Source organism: Aquarana catesbeiana, linkage group LG10 (assembly GCF_042186555.1).
Source record: "Aquarana catesbeiana isolate 2022-GZ linkage group LG10, ASM4218655v1, whole genome shotgun sequence".
Classification (NCBI taxonomy): domain Eukaryota; kingdom Metazoa; phylum Chordata; class Amphibia; order Anura; family Ranidae; genus Aquarana; species Aquarana catesbeiana.
In genome coordinates, this window is record NC_133333.1 from 228,464,963 (window position 1) to 228,489,969 (window position 25,007).

General features: G+C 45.3%; 1 protein-coding gene across 1 annotated transcript in view; it reads right to left on the reverse strand.

The window, feature by feature from the left end:
• Positions 1-19,864, reverse strand: part of LOC141110155 (indolethylamine N-methyltransferase-like) — a 94,189-nt gene extending 74,325 nt beyond the window's left edge. Inside the window, exons 1-2 of the mRNA XM_073601368.1 lie at positions 19,714-19,864; positions 9,367-9,574 (exon numbers count right to left, since the gene is read on the reverse strand). Of these exons, the coding sequence (XP_073457469.1) occupies positions 9,367-9,574; positions 19,714-19,864 (359 nt within the window). The remainder of the gene's footprint in view (positions 1-9,366; positions 9,575-19,713) is intronic.
• Between the last annotated feature and the right edge of the window lie 5,143 nt (positions 19,865-25,007).

A 25,007-nucleotide genomic window follows, 5' to 3' on the forward strand; every position in this document is an offset into this window, starting at 1 on the left:
AACTCTACGATGAGTACGTACCCGCAACATGGCTTCAAAATGGTCGGCTGGTCAGAACGAACTAACAGAATGCACTGAAGAACAGAAAGGCCTGTGAAGAGTGAGCTGAAAATCAGAAACAAGCGGACAAGAACGCACTGAAAAACAGATACGAACTGACTACACGCACGGAAAACCAGATACAAACCCACAAACTGAAGAGCAGTAACGGAATGAAAAGCACGAGGCTGAAAAGCATGAATCGTCTCTCACCAAACTTCTACTAACACGAGATAAACACGAGATTAGCAGAAGGAGCCCAAAGGGTGGCGCACTGGGTATTGAACTTCCGTTTTATAGTCCCGTCGTACGTGTTGTACATCACCGCGTTCTTGACGGTCGGAATTTGGTGTGACCGTGTGTATGCAAGACAAGCTAGAGCGGAATTCCGTCGGAAAAACCATCCAAGGCTTTTCCGACGAAAATGTGTACGTGGCATAAGAATGGGGGTGAGAGCAGGGTTAAGTTTAGATTTGACTGGACTTCTACTTTAAACAACATGAATAGGCTTTTTCAGCACAGTAGATAAGGAGAGCCTGATTAAAAACATTATAAAGAGCTGAGCAATACAAATACAATATTTCAAAGTTACCTGACTAAAAACGTGAAAAAAAAATACGATTTTTATAACAGCTTACCTGTAAAATCCTTTTCTTGGAGTACATCATGGGACACAGAGCAGCCATAGTAATTACTATGTGGGTTATATGCCACCTATAGGTAGGGATGAGCCGAACACCCCCCTGTTCGGTTCGCACCAGAACATGCGAACAGGAAAAAAGTTTGTTCGAACACGCGAACACGTTAAAGTCTATGGGACACGAACATGAATAATCAAAAGTGCTAATTTTAAAGGCTAATATGCAAGTTATTGTCAAAAAAAGTGTTTGGGGACCTGGGTCCTGCCCCAGGGGACATGGATCAATGCAAAAAAAAAGTTTTAAAAACGGCCGTTTTTTCAGGAGCAGTGATTTTAATAATGCTTAAAGTCAAACAATAAAAGTGTAATATCCCTTTAAATTTCGTACCTGGGGGGTGTCTATAGTATGCCTGTAAAGGGGCGCATGTTTCCTGTGTTTAGAACAGTCTGACAGCAAAATGACATTTTGAAGGAAAAAACTCATTTAAAACTACCCACGGCTATTGCATTTCCGACAATACACATAGAAGTTCATTGATAAAAACGGCATGGGAATTCCCCAAAGGGGAACCCCGAACCAAAATTAAAAAAAAAAAAAAGACGTGGGAGTCCCCCTAAATTCCATACCAGGCCCTTCAGGTCTGGTATGGATATTAAGGGGAACCCCGGGCAAAATTAAAAAAAAAAAAATGACGTGGGGTTCCCCCTAAATTCCATACCAGACCCTTCAGGTCTGGTATGGATTTTAAGGGGAACCCCGCGCCAAAAAAAAAAAAAAAACGGCGTGGGGTCCCCCCAAAAATCCATACCAGACCCTTATCCGAGCACGCAACTTTGCAGGCCGCAGGAAAAGAGGGGGGGACGGGAGTGCGGCCCCCCCTCCTGGACCGTACCAGGCCACATGCCCTCAACATTGGGAGGGTGCTTTGGGGTAGCCCCCCAAAACACCTTGTCCCCATGTTGATGAGGACAAGGGCCTCATCCCCACAACCCTGGCTGGTGGTTGTGGGGGTCTGCGGGCGGGGGGCTTATCGGAATCTGGGTCTGGTATGGATTTTTGGGGGGACCCTACGCCGTTTTTTTTTTTTTTTTTGGTGCGGGGTTCCCCTTAAAATCCATACCAGACCTGAAGGGTCTGGTACGGAATTTAGGGGGAACCCCACGTCATTTTTTTTTTTTTTATTTTGGCCGGGGTTCCCCTTAATATCCATATCAGACCTGAAGGGCCTGGTATGGAATTTAGGGGGACTCCCACGTCATTTTTTTTTTTAATTTTGGTTCGGGGTTCCCCTTTGGGGAATTCCCATGCCGTTTTTATCAATGAACTTCTATGTGTATTGTAGGCAATGCAATAGCCGCGGGTAGTTTTAAATGAGTTTTTTCCTTCAAAATGTCATTTTGCTGTCAGACTGTTCTAAACACAGGAAACATGCGCCCCTTTACAGGCATACTATAGACACCCCCCAGGTACAAAATTTAAAGGGATATTACACTTTTATTGTTTGACTTTAAGCATTATTAAAATCACTGCTCCTGAAAAAACAGCCGTTTTTAAAACTTTTTTTTGCATTGATCCATGTCCCCTGGGGCAGGACCCAGGTCCCCAAACACTTTTTATGACAATAACTTGCATATTAGCCTTTAAAATTAGCACTTTTGATTTCTCCCATAGACTTTTAAAGGGTGTTCCACGGCATTCGAATTTGCCGCGAACACCCCAAATTGTTCGCTGTTCGGCGAACTTGCGAACAGCCAATGTTCGAGTCGAACATGAGTTCGACTCGAACTCGAAGCTCATCCCTACCTATAGGTGAATGGACACTGGTACACTCAAAAGACAGGAAGTCCCCCTCTATATAACCCCCTCCCATACTGGGAGCACCTCAGTTTTGTAAATAAGCAATATACCCATATCCCAACAAGAGGGGAGGGACCTCTGTGTCCCGTGCTGAATAGGGATGAGCCCGATGTTCGAGTCAAACATAAGTTCGACTCGAACATCGGGTGTTCGCCTGTTCAACGAATAGCGAACAATTTGGGGTGTTCGCGGCAAATTCGAAAGCCGCGGAACACCCTTTAAAAGTCTATGGGATAAATCAAAAGTGCTCATTTTAAAGGCTTATATGCATGGTATTGTCATAAAAAGTGTTTGGGGACCTGGGCCCTGCCCCAGGGGACATGTATCAATGCAAAAAAAAAGTTTTAAAAAGGGCCGTTTTTTCGGGAGCAGTGATTTTAATAATGCCTAAAGTGAAACCATAAAAGTGAAATATTCCTTTAAATTTTGGACCCGGGGGGAGTGTCTATAGTATGCCTGTAAAGTGGCGCATGTTTCCCGTGTTTACAACAGTCCCTGCACAAAATGATATTTCTAAAGGAAAAAAGTCATTTAAAAGTACTCGTGGCTATAATGAATTGTTGGTCCCAGCAATGCAGATAAAAGAAGTCATTGAAATCCCCCAGTCCATTACCAGTCCCTTTGGGTCTGGTATGAATTTTAAGGGGAACCCGAACCAAAATTAAAAAAAAAAATTTTGTGGGGTCCCCCCAAATTCCATACCAGGCCCTTCAGGTCTGGTATGGATATTAAAGGGAACCCCACACCAAAATTTTAAAAAAAAATGGCGTGGGGTTCCCCCTCAAAATCCATACCAGACCTGTCTGGTATGGATTTTAAGGGGGAGCCCATGCCAAAATCTAAAAAAAAATGGCGTGGGGGTCCCCCAAAAATCCATATCAGACCCTTAATTGAGCACGCAACCTGGCAGGCCGCAGGAAAAGAGGGGGGACGAGAGAGCGTCCCCCCTCCTAAACCATACCAGGCCACATGCCCTCAACATGGGGAGGGTGCTTTGGGGTAGCCCCCCAAAGCACCTTGTCCCCATGTTGATAGGGACAAGGGCCCCATCCCCACAAATTGGGTGAAATGCGAATCGCTTATGTGATCATATAAACCATAACAAATAATATAAGTACAAAAAACATGAGTAATAAATGATGTGCTCAAAAATACTCCAAGCAGTCCTCTATTATGACATGTGATGTCTATAAACAGAGGAATTTGGATGTGTGAGGTCCAAAAAAGAAAAAGTCAGTGACAAGCTTCAATCATGTGTGATGATAATCCTCAACCACATGTGGATATAATATAGTTACAGTCTTTAACTTCAAATATGTATGATGTAATAACAGTTGATAGTAGGTCCACCACCAAAAACACCAGAAGCTGCTTAGCAGAGGGATTGAACTCAAATAGGTGTACACCTAGTGAGTCAATCAAGCTTTGTGGTATAATATACCAAGGGGATCATATGCTCTATCCAGATATGACCTCCAGATGGACCTCCGAACAGGTGTAAGGTATGGATGGACTCAGTAGATATAGGCAGTCAGCCCCATCATTAAAAGAAAGAGGAAGGCATAAAGCGTAACTCCGTATGGAAATTTTTTAATACATGAAAAGCAAAGGAAATACACTCACGTGTTTAGCAGTAAAATCAAGCGCTAGTATAAAAGAAGACCGTGGTCTAAGCATATCCCTCTGATGCATTTCAACTTAAAAGTCATCATCCTGGACCACTGTACTGGCTGAGTATTTATAGATACTGGTTACCCCCATAACAAGTGGCAGCTCCGTCTGATTAAAAGTGCAAATTATGGAGATTACTTCCTGGTTCCTCCAAAATGGCACCCGGGCTTGCATTCCAAGCCTCGTTTTCATATGTAGAGGAGGATTACTTCCTGGTTCTGCCAAAATGGCGCCCGGACAAGAGTTCCAAGCCTCATTTTAACATGTGAAAGAGGATGTGACATCATGTGGAACAGTGACTGGTTTAAACAGCCAAAAACATGGCACCGCTATTCTGGGGGACATATAGGAGCAGATGTGGCTTAAGACGGCACAATGTCCGGTGTATACAACCTACAATATGGCGCCGTTTGTCATAAGGACATGTATATTAATACACTAAGTCACAAGGTATCGCCCTTCTGGCAGCAAAAATGAAAAACAATACAATACATCCAAACATTGCTCTAGCCTGAACATGGGCAGTGGTGAAAGACCCCATCCCCACAACCCTTGCCCAGTGGTTGTGGGGGTCTGCGGGCAGGGGGCTTATCGGAATCTGGAAGCTCCCTTTAACAAGGGGACCCCAGATCCCGGCCTCCTCCTTGTGTGAAATGGTAACGGGGTACAAATGTACCCCTACCATTTCACAAAAAAAGTGTCAAAATGGTAAAAATGACAAGACACGGTTGGGACAAGTCCTTTATTAAAAAATAAACTTCCCTATGGCTTTTCCCGGGGCGCCAAAGGGGGGCGGGGCCACCCGTTTACGTGACCCCCACAACCACCGGGCAAGTGTTGTGGGGATGAGGCGCTTGTCCCCATCAACATGGGGACAAGGTGCTTTGGGGGCTACCCCAAAGCACCCTCCCCATGTTGAGGGCATGTGGCCTGGTATGGTTCAGAAGGGGGGCGCTCTCTCGTCCCTCCCTCTTTTCTTGCGGCCTGCCTTGTTACGTGCTCGGGGGGATCCAATGCCATTTTTTTTCAATGACTTCTTTTATCTGTATTGCCATTATAGCCTTGAGTAGTTTTAAATGACTTTTTTCCTTTAGAAATGTCATTTTATGTAGGGACTGTTCTAAGCACGGGAAACATGCCCACTTTACAGGCATACTATAGACACCACCGGGTATGAAATTTAAAGGAATATTTCACTTTTATTGTTTCACTTTAAGCATTATTAAAATCACTGCTCCGAAAAAACGTCCGTATTTAAAACTTTTTTTGCATTGGGGCAGGACCCAGGTCCGTAAACACTTTTTATGGCAATAACTTGCATATAAGCCTTTAAAATTAGCACTTTTGATTATTCATGTTCATGTCCCATAGACTTTAACAGTGTTCGCGTGTTTGAACAAATTTTTTGCCTGTTTGCATGTTCTGCTGCAAACCAAACCGGGGGGTGTTCGGCTCATCTCTAGTAAAGAACTCCAAGAAAATGATTTTACAGGTTAGCTGTTATAAAAATCCTAATTTCTTGATTGTACATCACGGGACACAGAGCAGCCATAGTAATTACTATGTGGGATGTCCCAAAGCAATGCCAACTGAGGGGAGGGAGACACAAATAAGGCAGGTTTACTGTATATGTGCCTGTAATAAAAGGATTCTCTTTAACCACACATATCTTGCCCACTAAATAGCCGGGAAGATGATCACCCACCTGGCTATACAGTGTGGTGGGGCGCATGGATTACTACAAATAAGGCAGGTCACCATCAGACGTGAGGATCTAAACTTCTGCCTGCAGTACACTGCGCCCAAAGGTGGCATCCTCCTGCCATCTTATATCCATCTGATAGAATTTTGTGAATGTATAAACTGATGACCAAGTTGCAGCTTTGCAAATCTGAGTCATAGAAGCCTGGTGATGCACTGCCCAAGAAGCACTGACTGCCCTGGTAGAGTGCGCCTTTACTTGAAAAGCTGGAACTTTCCCTTTCAGGTCATAGGCCTGAGAAATAACTTGACAAAACCTTTTTGCAATGATCGATTTTGCTGCTGCCTGCCCCTTCCTAGGGCCATCTGGCAGCACAAACAAAACATCAGTTTTCCTTATCTGAGCTGTCTCTTTCAGATAGACTTTAACTGCTCTTACTACATCAAGAGAGTGCAAAAGTTTTTCTTCTGCAGAACAAGGCTGAGGAAAAAAGGAGGGTAGGACCACATCTTGGTTCAGATGAAAACCTGACACTACCTTAGGCAAAAAGGTTGGGTGGGGATGCAGCACCACTTTGTCCTTATGGACAATGAGGTATGGCTCTTTAGAGGAAAAATCTGCCAACTCTGATGCCCTTCTTGCGGAAATTACCGATACCAAAAAAAACTATTTCTTTGTTAAGAAGATTAAAGAAATATCCTGTATTGGATCAAAAGGCAGTTTTTGTAAAACCGACAGGACTAGATTCAGATCCCATGGGCACAAGGGTTTCCTGATCGGTGGAACCATATGCATGACCCCTTGTATAAACGCTCGGACCAAGGAATGTGAGGCAAGCGGCCTTTGAAAAATTACTGACAAGGCTGAAATCTGTAATTGTACTCAAGGCCAATTTCATTTCTACCCCTAACTGAAGGAAGGTAAGAATTCTATCTATGACATTCTAGGATGCCATTTTCTAGCCTGACACCAGGAAATATAGGCCTTCCAGACCCTATAATAAATGGATCTGGAAGCTGGCTTCCTTGCATTAATCAGGGTGGTTACCATAGAACCTGTAAGCCCTCGATTCTTTAAAATATGGGCTTTAAAAGCCAGAACGTCAAATTTAGCGACTGTAAGGCCCCTTTCACACTGGGGCGGTGGGGGCGTCGGCGGTAAAACAGCACTATTTTTAGCGCTATTTTACTGTTGTTTTTGCGGCTGTATTCGGCTGCTAGCGGTGCGGTTTTAACCCCCGAAAAAGGGTTAAAACCGCTCGTACAGCGCGGTATTGCTGCGGTATAGCCGCGCTGTCCCATTGATTTCAATGGGCAGGAGCGGTTTAGGAGCGGTGAACACACCGCTCCTTCACCGCTCCAAAGATGCGGCTCGCAGAACTTTTTTTACCGTCCTGCCAGCTCACTGCTTCAGTGTGAAAGCCCTCGGGCTTTCACACTGAACAAACAGCGGAGGCTGTTTAGGGGCGGTTTGCAGGCGGTATTTTTAGCGCAATAACGACTGCAAACCGCCCCAGTGTGAAAGGGGTCTTAGGCAGGATGGAATACTGGCCCCTGTGACAGGAGGTCTGGACGATCTGGGAGAGTCCAAGGCCTCCCAACTGACATTCTGATGATCTCTGCATACCAAGATCTTCTGGGCCACGCTGGGGCTACTAAAATCACCAGCTTTCATTCCTGCTTGATTCTGTGAAGAAGCCGGGGTAGCAGCTGAACTGGGGGGAACCCATAAATCAGAGCAAACTGATCCCATGGGGTCACTAGCGCGTCTATCCCTTGTGCAAGAGGATCCCTTACTCAACTTTTTGTTGAACCTGGATGCCAATAAAGCTATGTCTGGGGTACCCCATCTTTGGCATATGGCCAAGAAAATGACGGGGTGGAGAGACCATTCTACCGGGAGAACCTGTTGACGGCTCAAGAAATCCGCCTGCCAATTCTCTATCCCTGGAATTAAGACTGCTGATAGGCAAGGCACATGCTTCTCTGCCCATATCAGAACATGATTCACCTCCTTTTTGGCTGCACAACTTCTGGTGCTCCCTTGGTGATTGATATAGACCACTGCCGTGGCATTATCGGACTGTATCCGGACAGGACAGCCTCGCAATCTGTATGTCCAGACTGTTAACGCTAGATGTACTGCCCAAATCCCTAGGACATTGATAGGCACGGAAGCATGACTAGGATCCTCAGACCCTGACCGTAGCACCCTTGCACTTCTACCTGAGGCATTTCACCTTGTATTAGGGGAAGACATAGTCCTAAGCACAAAGCAGAGGTACTAACACCGTGCATCTACTGCCTAGCACTAGTCCAGCAATTAATATTATGCTGCTAATAATTTTCTCAGCCTGATGCTGAGTAGATATGCCTTTTAAAATTGCCTGTGTACACCAACCATATAGCTTACATGCCCCATATATGCTCTGTGTCCTTTATTACACCAGCCAACCAGTTTTTTACAGAGAAGCAAACTTTTTTAAGGAAATGGGCCCTGCACCTGCGCTGTGCATTGTGCACGGCATTCCTCGTGCACGTTGGCCACTTAAGCCACACCCCAGACGTCCTAGGATCGCCTCCCCCACCTAACTTACAAAAGAAGTCAGATTCCAGCGCACACACGTTTAGCATTGTCCGATTTGGTGGAGTGGTCCGATCGGATGGTGTGGTTCGATCAGATGGAACAATTGTATGGCATGGATTGAACAGAATGGCGGGGGAGAGTGGTGGGGGGAAGGTGCTCTTCCAGGGGGACCCAACGCCCACGGGCAGGAGACCCCTGCCCTTACCTGGTGGCCTAGAGCAAGCTTACAATCTGACACTAATGCTGAACAGGAGCTGAAGCATGGTAAATGAAAACTTAGCATGTTCTTTCACACTCTGTAGTGGAGACAACAGGTTAGCACAAGCTACTCAATAGAGAAATCCTCAAGTGTAATACTTTAGAATCTTCTCACTTACCATTCCCGCCGTAGGATGCTGCTGGAGTACAGACAGACCCAATCTTCACCCATCACGGTGGGCATGTCATGGTAGACCTTCAAGGACTGGGTCCCTTGTATATGGGGTTTCTCTCCCTTGGACCTGCATAGCACCCTGCCAGACAACCTTCCGGTTATGATAATCCTTTTTAGCGGAACTATCTTTAACACAACATAACCGTGACCAACACCTAAGACACTGGCAAAAAAACTCAGGTGCTCCCGGTATGGGAGGGGTTATATAGAGGGGGGCCTCCTTTTATTTGAGTGTACCAGTGTCCATTCACCTATAGGTGACGTATAACTCACATAGTAATTACTATGGCTGCTCTGTGTCCCGTGATGTATGATCAAGAAAGTTTGTATTTTAAACAACTTAATAAATTAAATATACTCAAAAACAATAGAAGTTGCCTTTAAAAAAACAATCTTCTGCAACCTAAAATGCAAAAATCAGAAAGGGGACAAGTCACCTCGTTCCTTCTAACTCAGCTGCAGCTGATGATGTATGCGACCAATCATATGCTCCGGTACGGTCATATAGCCATCTGTTCAGTTCCATAATACATTTCTCTTGGAATTTTAATAGGACTATTTTTTTGAAAAATTTAGAGGTGAAATAAAGATGGTGAATGATGGAACCAAGGCTGATGCCAATCAAAAATGTACCCTCAGCTCGACCTGGAGGAATATTAGAGATTCAGATGTTATCTTACCCGAAACTAATTTCACTGCCAAAAAAGAGATTTCACATTTTCATAACATTTGGCATTTAATGACACTGCTAGTTTAAAATAGCTTTAAAAAATTATTCCCAACCAACATATAATATGACTCTGGGATTTCCTGCTAAGCCAGCTATCATTATATGTCACATTATCCTCTATATGAAAGCACCAGATGAGCAAGGAGCTTAGAGAGAGAGAGAGAGAGAGAGAATAAGGAGAGTATAAAGGGGTCAGAGGGCCATTTGCAGAGAAACAGTCACTTTGCTCTACATCTGTTCTGATTATTTAGGCCCCATTCACATTTGTGCGACTTCAAAATTGTGTGATTTCCACTGTGACTTTACAGTGTGACTTCATGCGACTTTGCTACTTTGGACTAGTGCGAGTTTGCTGCGACTTTGGCTTTGACCATGTGACTGCGTATGCTCTACAAAGTCGCACACACATGTATATGAATCAGGTGTGACTTTCATGCGACTTTTGAGGGTTTACATTGAAGTCTATGGCCCTCATGTTGTACGAAAGTCCAATCAAAGTAGTACAGGAACTACTTTAAACTCACTGTGACTTTAAGGCCTCGTGCACACAGTGCGTTAAAAAAACAAGCTGCAAAGCCAGTAATGACACCAGGAAAAACACGCTTTTAGAAGCATTTTGCATTGGCATTAATGCCCATTTAGCTGCGTTTAGCTGCATTAGTGTTTAGCAGTGTTTCTCTGCCCTCTTCTATTTTCCCCTCCCAAATCCAATTACTACAGCTTAAAAACGCTTGACGCGGCCTAACGCTGTATATAGCATTAACATGCGTTTAGCCACGTCAGCCATTTTTACAGCTGTGATGCTGCTGCTCAAGAATGCGCTGGCCCTGGGGTTGTTTTTTGCAGCTTGAAAACGCCTATGCCACTAAAAGCTCCTAAAAGCTTATGTGGACACAAAGAATAACATGGAGAGACATTTTTAATATGTAAAAAAAAACAAAACGCCTGACGCTCCTAAAAGTGGAAGGAAAAAAGTCCTGAGTCTTAAAGTAGTTTTAACCTTTTTAAAAAGTTAAAAAAAACCCTACATCTCACTGTGATTGGCCAGAGCCACGATGATGTCACTCCCGCACATGCGCATGGGAGCCACTGGTAACGGCACGTATGTTCCATTGCTTCAGTTTACTTAAGTGCGCATGTGCCGATGACTTTGGCACATGCAAATACAGGGATATCTCCTAAACCATGAAGGTTTAGGAGATATCCAGTTTAGCTACAAGTAAGCCTAATTATAGACTTGCCCATGGGCATAGCATAAGGGGTTGCAGGGCGCCCCTAGCTCCAGAGGGCCCCTGCAGCCTCCCTATCATATTATCATGTCCAGCTCCGATCTTTCCTAGGGCCCCACAGCCACACTCCAGTACTGGGCTTCTACTTTGCCTTCCACAGTCCACACCCCTCTGTTCTCATTGGCTGGGGAGAAGCTGTGAGCCATTTCCTGAATGGAGAGAAGCATGGGGTGAGAACAGCCCAGGATGGGGAAGTATCTGTACTGTGTGCTTGTACCATGGAATGGTAACCAAGCTAAGCAAGTTAAGAGGAGGAGAGCACTGTCCTGTAGCCACGATGCAACCGATGTCACTGGTGAGGTAAGACACCACTCAGTGTTTTCTAGTCACTAGCTGGGATTTTCTGTACCCTCCCCCATCCGGGGATGTCCACTTACCCCACTTCCCTGACAACTGGGGAAAAGACACACACCTCCGGGAGGTGACCTCCCCCCACCACCTGCCAACACTGACAGAGAAACCTTCAGAAATTGCTAAAACAAATCCCTTAACACCTCCTTATGGGCTGCAGGCTCCAGATTTTGTGTCACATGGCTTTGCCCCCCCAGTTCTAAGTTGCACCCCCCCAAAGCCTCCTGACCATCCCCTCCGCTGTGGATTCTATACCCAGCTGCTGAGCTTCTTTCCCAGTACAGCACTCTATACTGCTCCTCCTCCACAAGGCTTAAATCACATTCCTTTATACCACAGCCAGTCAGCCATTGTAACGAGCCCCTTGCTCGCTCGGTTCCACTCTCCCAACACTCCTCTGCAGCTATAGAATCAGATTGCAGATCGCAACATCTGATTGTTCGGTCATCAAATACTCCGGGATTAGAACTACAGCTATGTGCCGTTCTAACCCAGTTGTGATAGCTCAGAACAAACACCAGGCAGGCTGTATGTAAGTTCAACCAGGAATCTCTTTTATTCAAAAATACAGGCTCTTTTATACACTAACAGTGGAGGTGCATACCTCCGGCTCATATTACTGGAGTTGGAGTCATATTAGCTGGAATTGATGACATTAGCATTTAACAGTAGAAGACCCAACGCTATGAATCAGTCACTATTCTAATATGGCAAATCCAGGGTCCCCAGAGTCTGTGTGTCCTGGGGGACCAGGACCCGAATCCACAGTGATACCGCCTCAAGGGTCCCCAGGCATACAGCTCACAAAGAGCACCGTTCCCCAAATGTCAGGGCCCACGATCGATCGGCAAGAGGCTAGCATACAATCCCCTCCAAAAGTCTCTCTCCCGGCTAGGTCTGTCACAGCCATGATCTGCATAGTGTGTATCTGCCTACTACAACTATACTGCCCTTCCAACCAGGGGATTTCAGAGATCAGAACGGCAAAATAAAAGCCAGATACACCCTGTGAAGACTGACAGACTGTGTGTAAAGGAATGTGATTTCAGCCCTGTGTATTGTGGGGGGGGAGGAGCTGTTTATAGTGCTGGAATGGGAAAGGAGCCCTGCCAAATGAACTGCCAGGGGTCCCTGTCCTCTGATTCTCCAGCAGTGATCCCTGTCCTCTAATGTAAGGAGGAACTCTGGGAACTCTAAACTCTTAAGCCACTTTGAGTGTCTTGGCGTGCAGTGGGTGTATCTGCACACACGGTGGAAGTGGTGGGTGGTAGTGGAGGGGGCCCAGGTCAACTTTTGCATCGGGCCCACAAGCTTCAAGCTACGCCTCTGGTCTTGTCTGTAGTATAAAGTGGTTGTAAAGGGTTTACAACCATTTTAAGTTGCACAAATATGAACAGTACTCATTGGAAAACATGGAGTGCAAATTTGTCATGTGACTTTGGGGTCCAAAGTTTCATGACAAGTCTTAGAAGTGTAAACTGGGCCTTAAAGATAGAAAACAAGTATGATAATGTTTGTGAACTGACCTTTTGCAAGCAAATACATAAAAAGTGATAATATAATGACTGAGTGACATATTCACCAAATAAAACAGTCATAAGAAATAAATTATTGTTTGTTATCGTCTCATCATAATGTGGTACCAGTTTATGATTCTCTTTTACAATAATCTTCTTTGGATCAGGCTGCCACTGTTGACCTCTCCACCTCAAGTTGGAGTTATCCATCCCTTTATTGTGCCATTGGATGGAGTAAATGGACAGAGGCTTATGCCGCGTACACACAAGCGGAATGTCCGACAGAAAAAGACAGATGGAAGCTTTTCATCATCTATTCCGATCATGTGTATGCCTCATCAGACTTTTTTTTCTAAAATTCTGACGGACCTAGAAATGGAACATGTTCTAAATATTTTCGACGGAACCAATTCCTATCTGGAAACCTTCTCGTCTGTATGCTGTTCTGACGGACCAAAAACAACGCATGCTCTGAAGCAAGTACGAATTGGAAGCTATTGGCTACTGGCTATTGCACTTCCTTTTTCTAGTCCCGTCGTAGATGTTGTACGTTCTGGACGGTCGGACTTTGGTGTGAGCGTGTGTAGGCAAGACCGTTTGAGCGGAGTTCCGTCAGAGAAACCTTCGGAGTTTATGCCAACGGCAAAACTGGTCGTGTGTACAGGGCATAAGTTTTGAAGTTGTTGTTTGCCTCCCATGGAAGTGGCACCCAAGACAGCTTTTCACAATAAAATGTTTTTTAAAACCCACTGGAGAAGTTTCTAAAAATTATTTCTAGAACCCAACCTTAATTAGTACTGGTCTAAACCCTTATCTTGGACTTGCTTACTCCAGGAACATTAATTACCCAAAAGTAGACTTCATTCAACCAATGATACTAAATCAGAGCGTGGTTGGTTGCTCCAGAGGAAACCCAATTTTTTTGTGTTGATCTTTGTTATTTATTAACAAATTCAATTTAAATTCAAGTACCTCAGTGTTATAAAATATCAATCAAATAAATTTTAATTGCAGTTTTTAACAAAATGTGGAAGAGGCCATAGTGAGGTATATATTTTTTTATATATAGAAACAGCTTGATTTTTGAGTAAGAAATAAAGCATTCCCAAGGGGGCGTAGCCTGGAGCGGCATGGGATAGGATGCTAAAGACCTGAGCTCCGCCGGGCGAATATCCTTTATTGCAAATCCTGTGACCCTAGACTGCACCGAAAGCCCGCTGATCACCACCTCAGCAAGGGGAACCTGCCTGGAGCATGTCACCACCAAAGAAAAGCAAAGTTGCAGTGGCCAAACTCGGGAAATATCATCGTTTGGATCAAGAACCCCCAGACCAAAATGGCAGCAATCCACCAGAGGAGGACACATCCCAAGCTTAGATACAGCTAAAGTGCTTGAAGCTATCACGGAATGCCAGGCAGAATTTACTGCATGTCAGACAAACCTCACCACACAGATCGAGGAGGTGAAAATTGATATATCACTAGTGAGGCAGGACTTTCAAAAACTAAGGGAGAGAGTCACGGAGGCAGAAGCCCACCTCAGCAGCATGGAGGATTCTCTCCCCTCTCCAGAATTCCACAGACGCCATGCAGCTACAAGTGAACCAGATCTTGCAGAAACAGGATGACATTGAAAATAGACTTCGCAGATGTAATCTCTAGTTCATTGGTATGCCAGAGGGGGTGGAGGGGAAGGACCCCCCTACATTCTTGGAAAAGCTGCTGTGTGATACCTATGGGAGGGAAGCCTTCTCCTCCACGTTTGTCATTGTCAGGCAGACCTCCACCGACTGGAGCACCCCCCTGCACCTTCATCGCAAAGTTTCTCAACTTCAGGGATAGAGATGCCATCCTACGCCTCAGCAGGGAGAAAGGGAACATTCCCTTCAGAAACAAAATGATTGCCATATTCCCTGACTTCTCTGCAGAGGTCCAACGTAGACGTAAATCCTTTACTGAAGTAAAGAGGCACCTCCGCATTAAAAATGTCAAGTATGCCATGTTATTCCCCGCGCGACTACACGTGGAAGGAGAGGACAGAGCACATTTCTTTAAGGATCCTGAAGCTGCCCTGGCGTGGATTGAGCAGAGAGAGACACACAGATAAGTATCTGTGCATTGCCTTGTCCCACTTCCCACTACCTGAGCTGGCTACACTTTTTACTCTAGCCAGCTCCCTAAGCACTGAGATAGTCACAGTTTAATTTCCCTAGTCACATTGATGAAAATGCTCACTTTGATCAACCCTGGATGAGAACTCCTGGTAAGCAGCAAAATGACTGATCAATAGCAAGTATAGCAAGCATCAGAACTATGCCTTTACTTTCAGATACTCGCATTCTGGAACATACCGTGCCTATCACTCCCACCTTTGGGGTCAATTCTTGTTCCCGTTTATTTTATTTTATTTTGCTTTTCCATTACTTTAACAATACCCGCCATGAATAGCCTACTCCGGCGGAGAAAGACACTTCCCTAGAGAGCTCACCAAGCAAAGTGAGCAAAGTCCTTCATTATGCATCGTTATGCAGTGAAGTTTCACCCCGTTCTATTACTCCTGCAACCTGGGTGGGATAAAGAGGATCAACACCCAGATGCACAGATTCTCTGTACATGACAGCACTCCTGTCACCCTGATGTTAGAACCACATCCGCAAACACTGTCAATTTCTAACTTTTCCTTCACAGGTTGGACACTGTTTATGCCACGTTGGCAGTTAGGGATACATGCCCGCACAAGTTTGGGTCAGTGCAGGGCGGGGAGGGGGGATGTAAGCTTATTAATATTGAGAGACAGGTGCATGTATTATGTTATAGAATTCTATTCATGCTACAATGACAAGCCAACTAGACTGTTCAAACATGATTTATACTACTTTAACCTGCCGGGGCTGCTGAGTTCTGGAGCGCCACGATCTATTTCACATCTGATACTATGGCCTTCTTGAAGTTCCTCACCTGGAATGTCCGAGGCATGAGGGATCCAGTGAAAAGGTCTGCTATATTTTCGTTACCTAAAAAAGAATGGGCTGATGTGGCGGTTCTGGTGGAAACTCATGTTGAGGGCCCAGTGCTGCAGGCATTCAAATGCCTGTGGATAGGCTGGGCCTACCACTCAGTCCACACTGCCCAGTCTAGAGGGGTGTCAGTCCTTATTTCAAAACATACACACTTCGAGCTCCAGGACTCAGTGATCAACCCAGAGGGTAGATCAGGGGCAGATCCAGAGTCCAGTCTCGGGAGGGGCACTGCCAGAAAATCCGTTTTTTGTGGGCAGTTTATCGGGGAAACAGCTGGTGTTAGCGCTTCAATCATCCCACCACCATGGTTGTTACAGTGTCAGGATGATTGAAGCGCATTATTTCTATAATTACATTGTAATATAAAATTAAATAGTTCAACTCACCATAATGCGGAATCTGTGGGAGACCTGAGTGTGTCACTTGCCACACATTGCGAGTTGTCACTTGCCACGTTGCCTGCCACACCTTGCGGATTGTCACTTGCCACGTCACCTGCCACACCTTGCGGATTGTCACTTGCCACATCACCTGCCACACCTTGTGGATTGTCACTTGCCACATCACCTGCCAGACGTTGCGGATTGTCACTTGCCATTTCGCCTGCCACACCTTGTGGATTGTCACTTGCCACATCACCTGCCACACCTTGCGGATTGCCACTTGCCACATCACCTGCCACACCTTGTGGATTGCCTCTTGCCACATCACCTGCCACACCTTGTGGACTGTCACTTGCCACATCACCTGCCACACCTTGCAGATTGCTACTTGCCACATCACCTGCCACACATTGCGAATTGTCACTTGCCACGACATCTGCCAAACGTTGTGGATTGTCACTTGCTACGTCGCCTGCCACACCTTGTGGATTGTCACTTGCCTGCCACCAGATGCAGACTGTCACTTGCCACGTCACCTGCCACACCTTGCGGATTGCCACTTGCCGGCTAAGGTGGTGTTTTGGTTGTCTCCTGCTGTGTCCCAGACTCCCAGAGTCAGGCAGCAGAGAGATATTGTAATCTCTCTGCTGCCTGCCCAGTGACGGCGGAAGTTACTGCAGGCATACAGGGCTGGCGGTGAGAGATGATCTCATCTCTCTGCTCCCCCGCCCCTGGCTAAATGATTGGCCAGCTGCCACACAGAGCCTGCTCTCAGCCTCTCACTCTCACCTGCAAACACACTGAGCCACCTGGCAGCCCGGCCCGCCCACAAACAGCGCCCCCCGCCCACAAACCACGCCGCCTGATCCGCCCGCTATCTCACCCGCCCTGTGGAGCCGCCCGCTATCTCACCCGCCCACTATCTCACTCGCCCGGCCGGCAACAAATTTCTCGGGGGTGGCAATTGCCCCGTTGCCCCCCCCTCGGATCCGCCCCTGGGGTAGATGCGTGTTCTTGAAAGTTAAAATACATGGGGATATACTACTGTTATTAGCCTTTTATACCACCACCGTTTAATTCCACCATCTTATCCACTGGGTTTGACTTTATGGCTATGCACTCCTCAATTCCAGCACTGTGGTTAGGTCATTTCAACAATGTCCTTGATCCTAATATGGATAGACTATGTAGAAAAACGACTTCCCCACCACCTACCCACCCGACTCGATTTGCCAGGATACTACTAGACTCCATGTCTTGTATAGACCTAATTCTTATGTCCCAATCCCTACAACCAAGATTGACCAACACAGGGTTCTCCCCCAGATCACTCTTTGACCACTGCCCCTACTGGGCCATGTTGTCCCTACCCCATGAAATACCATCAGCTACTTGGAGACTAAACCCCTTCTGGCTGACTTTGTTCCCAGAAGATGATGACATTGCCACAGGCTGAGAGCAATACCTCACTATATATGAGGGCACTGCAACACCACAAGCAGTCTGGGACACGTTTAAACTACACGTTCGCATGACTTTCACGACACGCATGAATCAGATCAAACGCACCTCCGCACAAGCTATTGACATGGCGACAGAGTATTTGACTACAGCTGGGAGTGAATATCACAGGGACTCCACCATTGACAAAGCTCACGCTATTAAATTAAGGTCCAAGGTAGTTGACCTACTACATTATGAGAAATCTAAACGCAAAATGTTTTTCCAAAGGCAGAACTCATTTGAGCATGGGGAGAGGGCGGGGAAACTTTTAGCCTATCTGGTACATTGTGAAGAAAGACCACCAGTAGTAGTTTCACTCTACTCCCCTGAAGGTACTTTAGTGATGGAGCCCAGGAGGTTAGCATCACAATTTAGAGATTTCTACACCTCACTATATACCACTCGAGACCCAGGTGATACAGCTGTGATGGATTTGTGTCTCTCCGATCTGCCTCTTCCACAGTTAACGGAGGAGCAGGTCGAGGAACTGGAGGCACCGCTCACAGCAGATGAGATTGCTGGAGCTGTAGCACAGTTTCCTAGGTCCAAGGCCCCGGGTTCAGATGGCCTACCAGTGAAATTGTATTCCACCTATTCGGAACTACTTGTCCCTAAACTACTATCACTCTATAATTCTATTTTGGAAAAGTCTGAATTGCCAGCTTCTATGCGTGAGGCCACCATAGTACTAATTCCAGAGCCAGGTAAAGACCCCCATCTCCCTGAGTCGTATCGGCCCATCTCCCTTTTGCAGGTAGATGTTAAGGTACTGGCAAAAGTGCTTGCTAACCACCTTAATAAGGTCATACTGTCACTTGTACATGGGGATCAGGCAGGTTTTATGCCAGATAGGAACACCTCTTTCAACCTCAGATGACTTTTTAACAACCTTCAATCGGTGCACGATAGATCTGGATCCAGGATAATAGTTGCTTTAGATACAGCTACAGTATTCGACTCGGTTGAATGGGGATACCTTTGGACCTGTCTGAATAAATTTGGATTAGACCCAAGGTCTATAAAGTGGGCACAGCTGCTATACCAGGCCCCTGTGGCAAAAGTGATTGCTAATGGATGGCCCTCCGAGCGCTTTCCCCTGTCCAGGGGCACAAGACAACGGTGCCCCCTGTTGCTACTACTCTACGCCCTGGCGGCAGAACCACTAGCAGTGGCTATACGCACACACCCAAAGATAGTGTGACTCAGCAAAGGGGAGGTGACAGAAATTATCAGTACTTACGCTGACGATACCTTACTATTTCTGGAGGACTCAGAGGTCTCTCTTCCCACGGTCCTAACTCTGATAGCGTGCTTTGGAACCTTCTCTGGCTCCACATTAATTGGGACAAGTCCCAAATACTCCCACTCGACAGCTACCCACCCACCATAGACAGAGCTGAACTTCCCCTACAAAGAGTTGACAGCATCAATTATCTTGGCATACGGACCACCAGAGATCCAACGGACTATATAGCACTGAATGTAACTCCACTCTATGAAATGCTTAAACAAGAAACCCAGACTTAGGACCGCCTCCCTTTGGGTGTGATGGGCCGAATAAATCTCATAAAGATAGTCCTGTTGCCAAAAATCCTATATATACTGTGGCACTCACCAGTCTATCTAATATTCAGGCATTTCAGATTGATGGAGGCCATACTGAAACCCTTTGTCTGGGGCAATAACAGACCACTCACTAAAGTTAAACTGGTTTGCCTCAGCTAATAACTATGATGTCTCACTCCCATGTATAATGTATTACCCACATTATCAGCAACTTGTCTTGTATGTCTTGTCTCAATGTAAGATTTCTTTTGTTCAATAAAATTTTTCTTGAAGGGAAAAAAAAGAAATAAAGCATTCCCTCTCTACCAGAAATAGGAATCTGTGAGGTCAGAGCTATGGGGACTGTCATTTATGTGAGTGATACTCTTAGATTTATTAACAACATTAGTCTTTATGTTGAAAATATTAATATATGCTGTACCTACCAGTGCTGAGCTGATAGTGGATCATCGCCATTGGAAATTTTAAAGAATCCTCTGCAAAGACCATGTCCTCCTTATTAGAGAAATATATATCAAGATAACTTCTGGGATCCATTCCATGTACGTGATAGAGTTTATGTGTTGTGGAATCCATCGTCCTGCAATGCTGAACTTCACCTCTTTGATTTCTGCTTTCATCTAAGCTTTAATGTTTGAGTTCTACTTATATTCTTTTGAAAGAACGTGGTTACATTTTATTGTAATATAATCATAAATATATTTATAAAGCAGTCATGGGAATAGTGCTGACTGAGGTATGATTGATTGTCCATTCAGACACGGAATTGCGGCCCAGCCCCACCCCCTCTCTCTCCTGATTGGCTGACTGACTTTGATTGACAGCAGCTCAGCTGAGTCTCAGCCAATCAGGAGGGAGTCTCAGACGGCCGAGACACTCGTGGACATCGCTGGACAGAGATGGGGCTCAGGGAAGTATTAGGGGTGCTGGGGCGGCTGCTGCACACAGAAGGCTTTTTATCTTAATGTATAGAATGCATTAAGATAACAAAAATCTTCTGACTTTACAACTCCTTTAACCACTTGACAACTGGGCACTTAAACCCCCTTCCTAACCAGACCAATTTTCAGCTTTTGGTGCTCTCACATTTTGAATGACAATTACTCAGCCATGCAACACTGTATCTATATGAAATTTTTGTCCTTTTTTTCACACAAATGGAGCTTTCTTTTGGTGGTATTTAATCACCGCTGGGTTCTTTATTTTTTGCGCCGTAAAAGAAAAAAGACCGAAAAATCTGTAAAAAAATGCATTTTTCTTCATTTCTGTTATAATATTTTGCAAATTAGTAATTTTTCTTCATATATTTTGGCCAAAATTTATACCGCTACATATCTTTGGTAAAATTAACCCAAATCGGTGGATATTATTTGGTCTTTGTGAAAGTTATAGAGTCCAAAAGCTATGGTGCGAATATCTGAAAATTGATCACACCTGAAGTACTGACGGCCTATCTAATTTCTTGAGACCCTAACATTCCAGAAAAGTACAAATACCCCCCAAATGATACCTTTTTGGAAAGAAGACATTCCAAGGTATTTAGAAAGATGCATGGTGAGATTTTTGAAGTTGTCATTTTTTCCCACAATTCTTTGCAAAATCAAGGTTTTTTTTTTACTTTTTTTTTTTCCCACAAAATTGTCATATTAGCAGGTTATTTCTCACACACCACATATGCATACCACAAATTACACCCCAAAACACATTCTGCTATTACTCCCGAGTATGGTGATACCACATGTGTGAGACTTTTACACAGCGTGGCCACATACAGAGGCCCAACATGCAGGGGAGCACCTTCAGGCGTTCTGTAGCTCCCAGGCCAATTCTGACATTTCTCTCCTACATGTAAAAATCATCATTTATTTGCTAGAAAATTACATAGAACCCCAAAACATTATATATGTTTTTTTAGCAAAGACCCTAGAGAATACAATGGCGGTCGTTGCAACTTTTTATCTCGCACGGTATTTGCGTAGCAATTTTTTTAACGCGTTTTTTTTGGGAAAAAAACTGTTTTGTGCTTTACAAAAACCAAAACAGTAAAGTTTGCCTAATGTTTTTGCATAATGTGAAAGATGAAGTTATACTGAGTAAATAGATACCCAACATGTCACCTTTCAAAATTGCACGCGCTTGTGGAATGGCGCCAAACTTTGCTACTCAAAAATCCCCATAGGCGACGCTTTAAAATTTTTTACTGGTTACATGTTTTGAGTTACAGAGGAGGTCTAGGGCCAAAATAATTACTCTCGCTCTACCGATCGCAGCGATACCTCACATATGTGGTTTGAACACGGTTTTCATATGTGGGCGGGACTTACGTATGAGTTCGCTTCTGCATGCGAGCACGCAGGGACAGGGGCGCTTTAAAAATTTTTTATTTTTTTTTATTGTTCATTTTACTTTATTTATTTTAGTTTGATGCTTTTTTCCAAAAAAAAAAAATTTTGACCACTTTTATTCCTATTACAAGGAATATAAACATCCTTGTAATAGGAATATGGCATGACAGGTCCTCTTTACAGTGAGATATGGGGTCAATAAGACCCCACATCTCACCTCTAGGCTGGGAAGCCTGAAATAAAAAAAAAAAAAAAACGATCCTGGCTTCGATCGTAGCGGTGAGTCGGTAGAAGCACGGGAGGGGGGGACATCCCCTCTCGCCTCCCGTAAGAACGATCAAGCAGTGGAACAGCTGCTATGATCGTTCTCATGGTGTAGGGAATCGCCGGCTGAAAAAGCCGATATCTGAATGATGCCTGTAGCTGCAACCATCATTCAGATATCTCCGCACAAAGTCAAGGACGTTGTATGACGGCCGGTGGGCGGGAAGTGGTTAAAACGCATTTTTTTTTTAACACAAAGTTGTCCATTTATACAATATTTCTACCACATAACATGTACATACCAAAAATGACACCCCAAAATAGATTCCCCTGCTCCTCCTGAGTACGGCGATACCACATGTGTGAGACTTCCACAGCCTGGCCACATACAGAGGCCGAGTACAGCTGAGCATGGCTCGGTATGGCGGGGTATTGCGGAGTATGGCGGGATATTGCGGAGTATGGCGGGGTATTGCGGAGTATGGCGGGGTATTGCGGAGTATGGCGGGGTATTGCAGAGCATGGCAGAGTATGGTGGAGTATGGCGGAGTATGGCGGGGTATTGCGGAGTATGGCGGGGTATTGCAGGGTATTGCAGGGTATGGCAGAGTATGGCGGGGTATGGCGGGGTATTGCGGAGTATGGCGGGGTATTGCGGAGTATGGCGGGGTATGGCGGGGCATGGCAGAGTATGGCGGGGGCATGGCAGAGTATGGCGGGGGCATGGCAGAGTATGGCGGGGGCATGGCAGGGTATGGCGGGGGCATTGCAGAGTATGGCGGGGGCATTGCAGAGTATTGCGGGGGAATTGCAGAGTATTGCACAGCATTGCAGAGTATTGTGGGGGCATTGCAGAGTATGGCGGGGCATTGCAGAGTACTGCACAGCATTGCAGAGTATTGTGGGGGTATTGCAGAGTATTGTGGGGGTATTGCAGAGTACTGCACAGCATTGCAGAGTATTGTGGGGGTATTGCAGAGTATTGCACAGCATTGCAGAGTATTGTGGGGGTGTTGCAGAGTATTGTGGGGGTGTTGCAGAGTATTGCACAGCATTGCAGAGTATTGTGGGGGTATTGCAGAGTATTGTGGGGGTGTTGCAGAGTATTGCTCAGCATTGCAGTGTAGTGGGGATGGCTGAGCATGGATGGATGGATGCCTGGATGTCTCTGTGCAGCGCTGTGGGCACTACACATACAGCCCACAGCGCTGCAGACATCCATCCATCCCCCTCCCCGCTCACTGTGTACCGATCGGTACACAGGCGGGGAGGAGAGGGGGAGGAGAGGAACCGGCGTCATCAGATGACGCCGATCTGTTTACATGTGATCGCGCCGTCATTTGACGGCGCGATCACATGGTAAACGGCCGCGATCAGCGGCCATTTACCGGGATCCGTGATGCGCCGGGTCCCCTGGACCCGGCGGTCACGGATGTGTTCGGGTGCGCGCCCCAGGGGGCGCGCGAGAGGGGAATTCTGGGAGGACGTCATAGTACGCCCTCCCAGAGTTATCCAACCACCCTGCAGCCGTCATTCGGCTATGGGCCGGTTGGTAAGTGGTTAAGGGCCGCACACACGGGCCGCATGTCAGGTGGCATAGACCGATTCAATAGAAATTGGGTGACAATCGGCCCTTCTGTTGAAGGGGCATGACCAAAAAAGGTCTGATCACCACCCCATCAGTGTTCTCAGCCAATGGCTGAGATCGCTGACCAGTGTGTTCTGGCAGGGTCCCCTGTCAGAACACAATAGCTCAGCGGGGGAGATCGCTAACATCGGATAGTTAGGAAAGCGGCTCCTCCCGAGCTCTTCATTTTTTTTTGTTCAGTCTGCAAAGAAAAACCTGTTAGTGTGTACCAGGCTTTATAGACAGAAAAAATTTAAAGTTGGAAATGCTTGTCTCCTGACTCATTCAGTTCTACATACATTTCTGCTTGAGCTACTGAGCTGTATAAAGAAGCTGAGAGCTTTATATGTGGTTCAAAATATTATTAGTAAATATTAAGTATGTGTATGCGATATTTCATATTTACCCAACTAAAAGTTTAAAGAGTGTAGTTCTTTTTTTGGGGGGATATGGGAAATAGCAATCCCAAACAAGATATTGCACTAAACCCCAAGGAAATTAAGAGAACCAGAATTGTCGGTAAGTGGAAGTGTGAGTTTGATAATAAAGTTGGCAGTGCCTCCACCCAGGGCAGGGCCTCTGTGAACAGCGGGGACTCCCTTACTAAGAAATTAAACAAAGTAATTGGGAGCAGAGAAACTACTGCAACCAGCATATACCATTATTAACCTCACTCCACAGCACTTTCCTTCTCATGCTAATATTATCACAGCAATAGTACCATACATGATCTCATCATATACTGTATGCATTTGTGCATTAAATACAAAACTAATGAAACTGATATAACAAAGAAATACTAAATGATTATACCAATTTCATTAATTGTGTAATTAATGCACAAATGCATATATGATGAGATCATGTATGGTAATATTGATGTGATAATATTAGCATGAGAAGGACAGCACTGTGGATAAAGATTAATAGTACAAACAACTGCTTAAAATTCTGGTACTTGATAAACAGCAACAGTCCAAGGCAAATATTCATGCTTTTAAAGTGACAGCGCTGTGGTAAATATATCAGCATATACCATTAACCATAAGTATAAAGATAAAACCACAAAACACAATACACTACAGCATTATCTATGTGCCAATCCCATGGCCATAGGATATAATTAAGTAACTGATTAAAATAAAAAGCCCCCAAAAAATTCTTATTCCCGGAGGTATAGGAATAAATGTCAATAATAAAAAAAGAGGCTGTTGAAGGTAGTGTGGCTTTCTTCCGAAACGCGTTCCCATTGGTTCTCATGGCAGACAGACTGGCAGCTCCTCTCTACACTCCGGCTGGAGATACATATTTTGGACGGATATCCGAACACCAGACGAACCATCCCGGCTATACAGGGCAGTTTGACGCTGGCTCCTTCTGGATAGATCTCTGGATAAAGACCATAGCTCCCAGTTCACACTTGGACTTCCCATCCACTACAAACTTCATCCTCCACCACACCCACTTGTGAATGCCATTGCTG